Source organism: Xenopus laevis, chromosome 6S, assembly GCF_017654675.1.
Source record: "Xenopus laevis strain J_2021 chromosome 6S, Xenopus_laevis_v10.1, whole genome shotgun sequence".
Classification (NCBI taxonomy): Eukaryota; Metazoa; Chordata; class Amphibia; order Anura; family Pipidae; genus Xenopus; species Xenopus laevis.
In genome coordinates, this window is record NC_054382.1 from 28207927 (window position 1) to 28221198 (window position 13272).

Genomic DNA, 13272 nt, shown 5'->3' on the forward strand with positions numbered 1-13272 from the left:
AAAATATAAAGATATTGGGGTTGAATGACATATTTAAAATCAGTAGACCTGACCAGTATCAATTTAATGATACATTTTTCCTTATATTTCTGCACATTTTTCCTTATATTTCTGCTAATCCCAAAGCTTGCTTAGCTGTCATCTGGAACCAGGGATAACTAGTAACAATATGATAATAATACATACAATAACTATAATAATATCCTAGATCTAAAACATTGTGTTTTTGCTTCCTATGTGTCATGTTTTGCTAGCATACAGTTTGTTTACCCTGCATAAAATATTTTTCTCTGTGTGAAATCCATTTTCTCTAACCATGACCCACTTTTGTGTCTTGTTGACAGTACAGAGTCAGTTTGTATTGCTGAGACATTTTTCCAGGTCAGTAGTTCATGGAAGGATCAGTCAGTGATATCCTGATTATGGACACTAACACAACCAAGTATACATACGCACACACGCACACATACGCTCAAAAGGTAGAAAGATACAGTAGATACAATACAGGTCAACCTAGCACACTAAGGGGGTTATTTATCAAAGTCCAAATAAATTTCAATATTTCCTGAAAAAAACTGACCAAATCTGCTTATTTATTAATACACTTTCTTGAAAATTTTGTTTGCAGGGAAAAATCCGAATTTTACGAATTATTTTTTTTTTGGAATTTCCACCCAAAAACTCAGATTTTTTCGGATTTTTGCCTGAAAACCCAGAAAACGTTGAATTATAGCACAAAACCCAGCACAGATCAAAAAATCTTTGGGACTTCTCCCATTGACTTATATGCAACCTCGGCAGGTCTGAGATGCCGGATTTTTGGATTCTGACTTTTTTCCATCCTCGGGGTATAATATATTCCAAAAAAAATCAGATTTTATACTAAAACACTACATTTTTCTGGTTTTTGGCATTCAGGATTTAGTAAATAACCCCCCTAAATATAGTGCAAAAAAATAAGACAAAAAATGCAAAAGTAGCTTTTACCATCCTGGCAGGAGGTGGGGCATGTAGTCCAGTCACTATATGGTGTAACTATGCAATCCTTCCGACATGGTAGCAGACACGGCCTCATTGTTTCTGGACGAAGACTTTCGGGACATCTAAAATAAAGTAGTTATTAGAGAATAGAAAGCAGCAGTCTTGTTTGCAAAAATTCACACATTTAACCAATCAAACCTGGAATCCTACTATGTTTAATCATTAGAGAAATTGTGCCTATAATTATTTCATTTTACATATTTACATTTTGGCCAATGTCTTTACTAAGAGTATGCCAATATCTAAATTACAATAATAGAGGTTGTGTTTACTCAGTTTGTATTTGTGTTTTGTTCATTATGAACAAACATTTTCTAAAATTTTCTAGACATAGTCTAAAATTTATCTCTAGCTGGTAAAATTCTGCTGGTTGAAATTCTGTAAGAAATGTATCTACAGTGTATCCATTTAATTGTACAATTTACAAGGTATAGTATCTTTACTATAAATAGTGAAAGTATGGAATAATGTAGTGGTGATGCGTTAGTTGGGTTGGTTTCAGTGATAATAATAATAATGAAGAAGATGATGATTATCAATAAAACCAGTGGAGATTTGTCTAAGGAGATTTCAGATACAAGGGAATCCAATCCAATCAAACAGGGAACACAGTGTTCTCCCTAGGAATGTTATGCTGGCAGATGAAATTTTTCCTTCATTTGGATAATGATAGAGGGTGGTTTTCCAATATGATATATTCTGCCTTTTGTAAATGTCACTGTTACATCTACAGTACTTTCAATTTTAGTTGTTGTCCCTATAGCAGCTATAGGTTTTGTAAATAAACAGTTTTTTCTACTTTTCTCTTTTACGTTTGCAACAAGCAAAGTATAATGTACTGCAATGTCAAAATAAAAAATGTACCCTTCCTAAAAATGATTGCATTGCTTTGTAAACACCTGATCAGCCTTAAGTATGATTCTTGAATATTACTACCAATAAGCCAGATGAATTTGCAGCTATTTTATTACATATTTTATATTGCTCAATCACCATAACATTCCATTATTCATTCAATTAAGCAGCACACAACAATATTTGTCAGAAAATAAAACAGTTCTAAGTTTACTTTTTGGGTCCAACCTGTCCCACGTTGACTCGAACGCAGATGATTTTCCTTGTTTGCATCCCTAGAGCACAAGTGGCTTCACCATTCCAGTTGGATGAATTGAAAGCTGAAACCGTGACATCCTCAGTGCATTGGCCCCAGGGACCTGTCTGCCAATGATAGACTGTACAAGGGTGCTCATTACAGCTGCGAATCTCTTGCAGAGCATTGCTTTCTGGGCATGGAGTTCTTCCTGAAACAATAGCCATGGGAAAAAAAAAAACTTTTAAAACTAGTTACAGGATAACACGGAACACTTGTTTTTTGCTTTAATAAATATGTAATTTCTTCATTTGCTACGGAATTAGCTCTTCATAATTATTCAAAAAAAAAAGTACAACACACCTTGCAACACATTTCCAGACCACAGTTAATGGTTCAAGCTTGAAAGGCTACATGGATTAGAAGGATTTACAGTCTTTGTAGAATGCACACCTAATCTGATATTGTTTTTAAAAAGTGGGTTTAAAGGGTGGAAAGACAAGATTTAGCAAGATGCAAATGAGTAAGCAGAATTAAGCATTAAGACCAAGTGATTGAATAAAAGGTGTTTTTTACTCTAGATAAGCAATGAAAAGACGCACGTAGAAAAATGAAAAGCCCAATGTATATATACATATTCATGATGTGGCTGGAGGAATAAAGACTGTCCTGCTTTTTATGAAAACTGGTGTGAGTGCTTTCTGTGATAGGAATATATATATATATATATATATATATATATATATATATATTTATTCATCTATATGAATATTTATTCATCCCCACACTGGACAAGTTGTGCAGTTACGGGGACATTACACATGTATTTCTAAGTTTGCAATCTATGTACTGACATGTCCATGTGGTCTCATTTATATGGGTGAGACTACTCAGATGGTAAAGTCACGTATTTCTCAACATCGTTCAAGCATTAATCTAGGCAATACTACATTACCTGTATCAAAACATTTTATAGAGAAGGGACATACTGCAGATCAATTAAAATTCATGATACTAGAAACGATACCTCCGTTAAAAAGAGGGGGCGATAGAGAACTGAAATTGAAAAAAAGGGAGGTGTGGTGGATTAATAAACTCAAATCTTTACATCCAGCAGGTTTAAATAAAGATTATGACCTCTTTTTGTATTTATAAATGCATATATGCTAATTGATTGTGATACAAGCTATGAGGTCATTTCCTTTCCATTGTCTTAAATATGTTTCACCTGTGTAATGTTGTTGTTCGTTTGGCTTGAGAAAGGGCACATATTTTGTCCGAAACGTCGCTTTGTGATGTACTGAATTTTAATTTTTTCTGACACGCTCAAGAGAGTGCTGGGGCATACCCTACTATTGTATATATATATATATATACCTGTATATCCAACAGTGTCCACATTCGAACTTCAAATAACCAGAGGTGCACGATCAAATTGTTGTGATACTGTATATACTGAAGAAAGATCAGCACACTCTGTAGATTGTGAACGAATGCTCATTTATCCAACATCTTATCCAACGTTTCGGTCCAACTAGGGGACCGACTAAAAGTCCTTAAAAAGATCCCCAAGTAGGACGGAAACGTCGGATAAGATGCTGTGTTAATATGTGAAAATAAAAGAGCATTCAATCACAGTCGAGTGAGTGTGCTGATCCTTCATCAGTAAATATATATATATATATATATATATTCTGTGCTTTCAGAAAGCCTGCACTTCACAATGGAATTGTTTCCGATAAGTTGGAGTTACAGTGGTACTTGGATTTTTACTATTGAGCACTACTCTCCTACTACACCTAGCGACTCAGGTGTCAGGGAGCTTTTAACTTCCCATTGTTGTGTGGATAGGCTGCTAAGGGTAAAGTGAGGGGGGTGCTATGCAGTGCAGCAGTAAAGAATGACTGAAGTTTATCAGAGCACAAGTCACATGACTGAGGGCAGCTGGGAAACTAAAAGCATGTCTAGCCACATGACAGATTTAAAAATTAAATATAGAAAAATCTGTTTAATCTTTTGAAAAACAGATTTCAGTGCAGCATCCTGCTATAGCAGCACTTTTAACTGATGCATTTTGAATAAAAAACATGTGACGGAATCCTTTTAAAAGATCTATGGGGAGTCTCTGGGGGGAATGTAATAAATGCAAACACGCAAATGTAAAGATATGAGAGCAATTTGAGATAAAGCTATAAAAAGTATTTATTTACTAGTTAAAAATAGATTACAAATGTTATAGTTATTGATTTAAAGCAGGTTTAATAAATGTGCAATTACAATGTACAATATCTGAATAACGTGGAATATTTAATTGTGAAATAGTAAATTTGGTGGTTATTCATGCTAAATTTATCCTGTTTATGACTTTTATTACGTGGCTCTAAATAAGTCTAATGCAATAAAATGATATTCAGAGATGCATTTAGTTTGATTCAAATGTTACTTGGCCATTGGAATATTTTTGTTTTGGAAATCCATCACTTCCCTAACATAATATTAGACAGTGATGCATTATTGAAGTTTAAAATGTATTATTCAGGAAAGTTTGAACATACCGTCACCTGAGTAAGCAAGAATAGATCGCGTCCGTGTCTGTCGTCCTTCTGTTGTTTTGCCAGAGCAGGTGTGTGAGCAGGACGACCATTCAGACCACATGTTGAGAACACAATCCTTTGGGCAAGAAACTTCACACAAAATTGGGATCGGATAAATGGCATCTCTGCACTGTTGTCTATCAACTTCTTCTCCTGAGAATTCATGACAGACAGAGAATTATTGAACTATAAATGAGGTAGTTACAGTAATGAGTTTATTGCACGCTATAAAAATATATCTAGCGATTACATATCATAGTATATGCAGTAGGTACTAAAAATTTTTTTAAACAGTTACATATTAATGTCTACTATCTATCTATCATTATCTATCTATCTATCTATCTATCTATCTATCTATCTATCTATCTATCTATCTATCTATCTATCTATGATCTCTTTCTCTCTCTATCTCCCTATCTCTATAATCTATCATCAATAGATCTGTCTCATTGTCTATATTATAAATATGTCTATTTCTCCTGAGTAATAAATTAGGGTTAAGCATCTGTGCTTTAAAACGTGACAATTTCTCTATTATTAGTTATGATATGATATACAAAATATAATTAAGATTACTTTCTATAAACAGTAAACTGAGTGAACCTGACAGTAATTTTAAGGGGAGGATAACACCCTAACTCAAATAAAATGAAAATGCTGAAAGAGATAGGAGGAGATCAGGAGGATGGCACACCACTTCAATTTACCACCCGGATGCACAGTAAAATCTCATACAGCATTTCAAAAGGACCAGCAACTCCAGGATTTTATTGCAGCTTATATGTCTTTTATACATATATATATATATATATACAGTATATATAGTGGATAATGTAACCCCTACTGTAATTTCTAAAGATATAAGTCACCGAGGAGTTATGTGACCATATACAGGTCAATTTACTCCGAGGAGACTACTAATATCTTTATACATTTATGTAGGGGGGTACATAATGCATTATAATCTACAGTTTTCATGTGCCTTACAATCTAAAGAATGGCTTCACTTACCTACTACTAAATGACAATTATTAGTATGCTATGCTTTTGCCCCCCCCTTGTTGATTTTAGTTTTTCTCATTATGTTTTGCTGTAGTTCTTTTTTAGAGTTAAGTACCTTTATTTAAATTTCTGTGCTGTATTTTGCCCCTTGCCTTCTTGCTTGCCATGGTTTACTTCATCAGTTGCATGCTCAGAAGATCAGTGGAGTAGGACAGAGATTGAGACTGGGGATTGAAAGTGGGAGGGGGGGAGCAAAACTTGAGACGTGGGTGGAAGGGACGGGGGAGGAGGGAGACCGGAGAGGCTGTGCAAGCAGGGAGGGAGACCGGAGATGCACCATGTTGCCTGAGAGAGCTGACACGAGGAGCGGGACTGCAGGAGTGAAACTTGAGAAGGTGGGTGGCTGGGAGGGAGGAGGAGCAAGACTGGAGAGGGGCCGTGGGTACGGAATGCATTTTAGGACATCCTGCTGCTAAATACCTGTCTTGCATGCGATGTCCTATACCTTCGGAATGGTGCATCGGTTTCTTTTACTGTCACTCATCGTCCAAATCTGCAGTTACACCTCCGTCGTCTACCCTCCCTTCTCAGCCGTCAGTAATACGAACTCCACCCTCACCCTTCTGCCCTCAGACTTCTGACCTCAGTCTTCTGTCCTCAGCCCTCCATCCTCCTCCCTCAGTCATCTGCCTTCCGCCATCATTCCTCTGCCTTCCGCCCTCAGTCCTCTTCCTTCAGTCCTCTTCCTTCCGCCCTCGCTCACCACTTTAGAAACTTATGGATAAGATTGTCTGCTGAAAAGAGAGATCTGAGGGGGGATGGCTGAGCAGTGAGGGAGGAGGGAAGAGGGTGGAAGGAAGAGGACTAAAAGGAAGAAGACTGAAGGCGGAGGATTGAGGGCGGAAGGCTGAGGGCAGAAGGATGAGGACGGAGTTCGTATTACTGACGGCTGAGAAGGGAGGGTAGAAGATGGAGGTGTGATTGTAGATTAGGACGATGGGTGACGGCAAAAGCAACCGATGCGCCATTCTGAAGGCATAGGACATTGCATGCAGGACAGGTATTTCGCTGAAGGATGTCCTAAAATGCGTTCCGTACGTGGGAAGGGAACTGGAAGACAGGAGAGGCAGCATGTGAGGGAGAAGCTACACAGATCGAAGTCAGGGGCAGGGAGAAAGACCTGAGTAGTAAGTTAAATCAGGGCTGAGAGGGAGTGCACCAAGGAGCGGGAGCGCCCTATGCTGTGAGACTGAGTCAGATCGGGAGGAGAACAAAAGCGGAAGAGAAAGCTGCAGACCGAGTGCAGCAGCAGGAAACGTCTCATAAACGGCGCCGAGGCCAAAGGCCAAGTGTTTTATACAGGTCATGGAATTCCGAGGTGACTTCTGATATCCTCCTATTTTCCAATAAGGGGTACTTTATTTATTATAAAACACAAGTTTTAGTGAGTCATGTGACCAAAATGACATCACTACTCACCGTTATTAACTGATGACATCACTGGTCACCATTTATAAGGATATAATTTACAAGATATTCATGGCTTTTGTGTATTATATATATATATATATATATATATATATATATATATATATATATATATATATATATATATATACACACACACACACACACACGTACACACACACATATGCCCCCATTATCAAATACTGCTTGTCTTATATATCTACAAACAAAGGCAAGTATCTGTTTTTTTTTCTCCATCTGTCTTTTTCCATATAGCAACAACAAGATGAAGGCCTCAGAACCATGCTATTGGCACTGATGGCACAGATAAACCTGCCAGGACTTGGCCACCACTGTGATCAGGTACTGATTACCATCTAGAGACTAGAGACAAATGGCTGTTCCTGACAAGCTAGTCTTTTTACCAGGCTCACACAGGAGTTGCTTGTCACATTAAAAGCAGTCACACATGGCCGGATGCCTGCATTTCCCTGTAGTGTTCACTTCTTCATATACAAGTAACACAGTGAAGTGAGAAGACAGCTAATAAATGATTCCTTCTACATGTTTTTTTAATTTCTAATTAATGTCATTTAACAGCATCTTATTGTTTTGATGATTGTTGTAAGAATGAAAATAAAGAAATCCTGTAATGATTATTTCATAATTGTGATGTGTGTTGGGTTATCATTGGAATTTATTCTGATGAAAGAATGAATTACCAGTAAGACTATTGGTTTCTTGGTTTCAGTATAAAAGAAAGGAACGGTCTCATTGCTGCTAAAGCAATTACTGTTGAACTGATTATTCTACAGGTATGGAACCTGTTATTCAGAATGCTTGGGACATGGGGTTTTCCAGATAACGGATCTTTCTGTAATTTGGATCTTCATTCCTTAAGTCAACTATAAAATCATGTAAACATTAAATAAACCCAATTGGTTTTGCTTTCAATAAGGATTAATTACATCTTAGTTTGGATCAAGTACTGTTTTATTATTACAGAGAAAAATGAAATCATTTTTTAAAATTTGAATTATTTGGATAAAAAGGAGTCTATGGGAGATGGCCTTTCCTTAATTTGGAGCTTTCTGGATAACTGGTTTTCAGATAATGTATTCCATACCTGTACAAGAAAACAGCATAGAACTGCATTAGTGGGGTTCCCCTCAATTTCTGCCCCATATACAGCTGCATTCTGACTATCATTTTTATTAATATTATGCTTTTATTTATATAGTGACAACAGATTACACAATGCATTACAGAGATTATATATCATTCACATCAGTCCCTGCCCAGTGGAGCTTACAATCTAAGGTCCGGATCATATTCTCACACAGTAGTGCCAATTTTATCAAGAGCCAATTAAATTGCCTGTGTGTATTTGGAGGAAACCAGAGTTCCCTAAAGTAACCCACACAAGTGCAAGGAGAACAGATAAACTCCTTGCAGACAGGGTCCTGTCTACTATCCATTATAGTCTATGGGTGTTTTTTCTCATTTTAACAAGGCAAAAGATTTTGCTTGTCCCTATGGGATGCCTAAATATGGGCACTAAATCAACAATAACATAACAAATTCAGCCATGAAATTACTGGTGGTGGCATCACACAGCATCACCTGATTCAACAGAAAATAGTAGAAATGAATAGAAACTCAAGCTCTACAATTGTCATATATTCACCCACACTTTATTAAATCCATTGATGGTGGTAACCTAGTCAACATCTTGTAATGTAGCATCAACCTCTTACATTTCCAGGTGCTCACTCTTGTCAAACCAGGGCTTTTTCATCTTGAGTCTGACAGCTACTGACCTTAGACCAATTTTAAAGGGCTAGAAATCTATGAAAGATGTTCCATTTTGTCTCAGCAGCACACATACTAGCAGGGGCATTTTGGTAAAAGACCAATGTTAAACTTATTCTGCTTTAAATTTCATGTAGTAGCAGGAAAACTTACCGGTACAATAAAAGGCTCAGAAAGATCTTAAAAGGCTAAACTGCAATACCGTGCCTGCACCCAAGATAATCCTTAGATCAAATATTAGCTCTTTGTAATGATTATTTTAGAGAACTCTAAAAGTCCGAATTTATCTCAATATTTCCTGACAAAAACTCTGACCAAATCCACACAGGTTTTTGGGGCTTATTTATTAATACACTTTCCTGTTTGCGTCAAAAAATCCGAAAAAAACATGAAAAATCTTATTTTCATAATCTTTTTGGGATTTTTCATCAAATTTTCCAGATTTTTTTCGGATTTTTTTCCCGAAAACTCAGAATTTTGCCCCAAAACTTCAGGGTATTGCCATAAACCCAGTGCACATCAAAAAATAATTGTGACTTCTCTCATTAACTTATATGCAACCTCAACAGGTCTGAGATGCCAGATTTTCAGATTTGGACTTTTCCCATTCTCTGGGTTTAAAAAATCCCGAAAAAATTTAGATTTTTTTAAAAGTCCGATTTTATTAAAAAAATCACGAATTTTTTGTGATAATTGCATTCACAGTTTAGTAAATAACCCCCTAAGTGAAAATGTGTACGCAACAACAACAATGGAGCTTTATAAATATGCCATTCATTTGACACAGCAGTTTTATCATTATGAAGATACTGTTTACACTCACCATCACTATTAATGCATGTGACAACAGGCACCTGAGTTCCTGCTCCGCAATTGTTTCCATTGTCAGGAATACACTCCTCGAGTTTATCCAGTCGCCAGTCATAACAGGATGGTTCCTCACAAGGTATGGCTTCTACAAGATGAGGACAATTGCCAGTTCCACCGGTCGGCTCATTGGAAATATGACGCTTTCTAAGCTTGAAACCTAAACACAGAAAATTTAGTTAATATAAGTTAATATGAAATAATCCAAGTAAATCCTAAAAGTCAAGAGTATGGAATGCTGATCAGTATCAATGTTCTATAGATTGAACCAACTCCAATATATACTTACATTTTTCAAAATAGAAAGGTCAAGTTTTTCTCTTGCTTGATTTTGAATACCTATGGCAGTTTTTCCACAGTTTAAATATAAATTTTTCACTTTCATAAAAGTTGAAAGAAAATATTTAAATGTTTTTCCAAGAAAAATATTTTGCCCTATTGCACTTTTCATGTATTACCAATGGTTTTCTCACTGAAATATTTTGGCAGAATTTTGGCTACAGAAAATTTATTCTGTATGAAAAAAAATTATTCAGTATTTTAGAGTTATAATAAATTGTTACCAGTTAACCATAAGTTACTGTCCTATTAGCTTTTCCCAGTACTTAATTGACTGTGCTTCATTTTTAGCATCAGTACTATAAACTCTATTATCAGGCTCAATGCCTGATTGAAGAGGGTCCAAACTCAACTTTGAAATTTACAGTACTTTGTTGTGTTATTTTTTTTTGATATATTAACAGTTTTATATAATTTTAGACCTCAAATGGCAAACCTTCATCTCAAGAGCTCTTTAGTCAGAGTTTCAATGACCCTAACTGTCTATGCACTTCCTATATAACCTAGTTTAACTTAGGTTACTCCATCTCTTACTTTGACTGTTGAGCAAAAAACTGCAGTCTAAGGGGCAGATTTATCAAAGGTCAAAGTTTGAAGTTAAAAAAACATTGAACTTCGAATTCAAAAAGACCAACCAAATGGTGGTCGAAGTTTTTTGGGGTCGAAGTGGGCCTACTTCGAATCGTACGATTTGAAGTAGCGCTACTTCGATTCAAAGTTTTTTAACTTCGACCTTTGATCTCCCAAACTCCCCCAATTGCCTCCATATAGGTTCTAGGAGGTCCCCCATAGGCTAAAACCGCACTTAGATGGAAAATGGTCGAAGTCAAAGTTTTAAAGAGACAGTACATGATAAATTTCATTATTTGAATTTCGAAGGTTTTTTCAACTTCGAAATGAAGTTGGACTATTCGATGGTTGAAGTACCCAAAATTTACTTCGAAATTCGAAGTTTTTAACTTCGAACCTTCACTTCGACCTTTGATAAATCTGCCCCTAAATTGATATAGCTGAATGTGGTTAGTGTATAAACACCCCTACAGTATTTTGCTAATAAAAGAAAGAACAAGATAGTTATTGTAGCTCCACAAGGGGATGCCATGCCCTGTAGGTGGGCTAGAATTCTATTGGCACAGGAGAGTAGCCCTATTCTGGAAAAACCCCAAGGCAAGAGTAAGGCCCTGGATACACATGCGTTTTTACCACATGAAAACGTGGCTTTTAAAAAAGTCGGGCGCAGCGTAAAATACTCAAAACGTTTTCCAACTTAGGCAATGGCACACTACGCTAGCGTATTTACACGGCATGTGTGTGTGGGGCCTTAGTGATATACAGTAAGAGCTTCAACCTTGTGTTGAGTTTGAACAAGAGATACATAGGCCTTGTGAGTGAGCAGTATATAGGCTGGTGGTGGATTAGAATCCCAAAGTTCATCTTTTGGTTAAGATCAAGTAAGTTTACCATTAAGCCAAGGTAAGATTTTGTATTGGAAGGCTTGAAAAATTAATTTTTGCATATTTGCTTTATGGCGGAGCCATGTCAAGAAGAGGATAGTGTTGTATCATTTCACCTCTGCTAAGAAATTAATAACTAGTAATTACAATTAGCAATTGTAAACAATTTGTTAGTGTTTGGCTGCCCTTATATCAAGCAAGTAATAATATTGTGTTAAATATAATTTAAAGAAAACAATTTTTACCTTTTCTGCTCTGCTGGTCATCACAGTTTTCAAACGTGCAAGGCCCCCATGCTGACCATGCAGAAACCTCACATTCAATAGGGCATGGAACATTGCACAGCTGGCTTGTGCTTAGTGGTGGTTCTGAGCACAACTTGGCATCAACAGGCTTAGATGCTGTAATATGTGAAATAAGACTTATGTCATTATGACAACCGAAACATACAGTATGAAGAATATCTAAACATTTATCTTTTAGATAGAAAGCACTGCATCGGTTTATCAAATTTAAACAAAAAAACTGTTTTTTTTGGTCAAAACTCACAATTTCAAATTTAACACCACCAACTTGAATTTGAATGTGAAATTCATCACATCTTGACCCTGGAAACAGTTCTAATTTGTTACTTCGACACCTAAAACCTTAAAGTTCATGTAGAAGTCAATGGCAGAGGTCTGTTAAACTATTTGAAGATGTTAAAAGCCTTCCTGACATTTGAGTTTTTTCGATTTGAATTTGATTAAAATTTTCAGGTCGTTCCTATTCAATATAATGTTAGACATTCACGATTTTTCATAATTAATCTCATAATAATTTCATATGAAAAAGTTTGAGAACCCCTCTCAGCCTGCATAATAATTTACTCAACTTTCAACAAAAAAAGATAACAGTGGTATGTCTTTGATTTCCCAGGAACATCTGAGTACTGTTTTCTGAACAAAGATTTTTAGTAAAGCAGTATTCAGTTATGGAATGGAATTAAATCAAATTTGAAAAATGTGAAAAACTGGCTGTGCAAAAATGTGGGTACCCGTGTAATTTTGCTAATTTAAATGCATGTAACTGCTCAATACTGATTGCATTGAACTTCATAGGTAGGTGTGTCCAATCATGAGACAAGGTATTTAAGGTTGCCAATTGCAATTTGTGCTTCTGTTTGACTCTCCTCTGAAGAGTGACATCATGGGATCCTCAAAGCAACAAAGATTGTTCAGTATAATGGTTTAGGGGAAGGCTACAAAAAGCTATCTCAGAGGTTTAAACTGTCAGTTTCAACTATAAGGAATGTAATCAGGAAATGGAAGGCCACAGGCACAGTTGCTGTAAAACTGCTGTTAATTTAATCAATTAATTATTTGAGTTTTATACCCCTTTTAAAGCATTTTGTCTTTCAACAATGAATGTTTCCAATTGAATTCATATAGCTGTATGTGGTTAGTGTATAAACACCCCTATAAAATTTTACTAATAAACGAAAGAACAAGATAACTATTGTAGCTCCACAAGGTGATGCCATGCCCTGTAGGTGGGCTAGAATTATATTGGCACAGATCTATTGTAATGCTCATCAAAGGCTATAGGCTGCATCTAGTGGCTG

The 13272-nt window shown here is 36.2% G+C and overlaps 1 protein-coding gene across 2 annotated transcripts in view; it reads right to left on the minus strand.

The window, feature by feature from the left end:
- Positions 1-13272, minus strand: part of thsd7a.S (thrombospondin type 1 domain containing 7A S homeolog) — a 234528-nt gene that overhangs the window by 32964 nt on the left and 188292 nt on the right. For both annotated transcript variants that reach the window (XM_041567489.1, XM_018269202.2), the window contains exons 7-11: positions 11915-12070; positions 9833-10036; positions 4687-4878; positions 2111-2342; positions 988-1103 (exon numbers count right to left, since the gene is read on the minus strand). In XM_041567489.1, coding sequence (XP_041423423.1) covers positions 988-1103; positions 2111-2342; positions 4687-4878; positions 9833-10036; positions 11915-12070 — 900 coding nt within the window. The remainder of the gene's footprint in view (positions 1-987; positions 1104-2110; positions 2343-4686; positions 4879-9832; positions 10037-11914; positions 12071-13272) is intronic.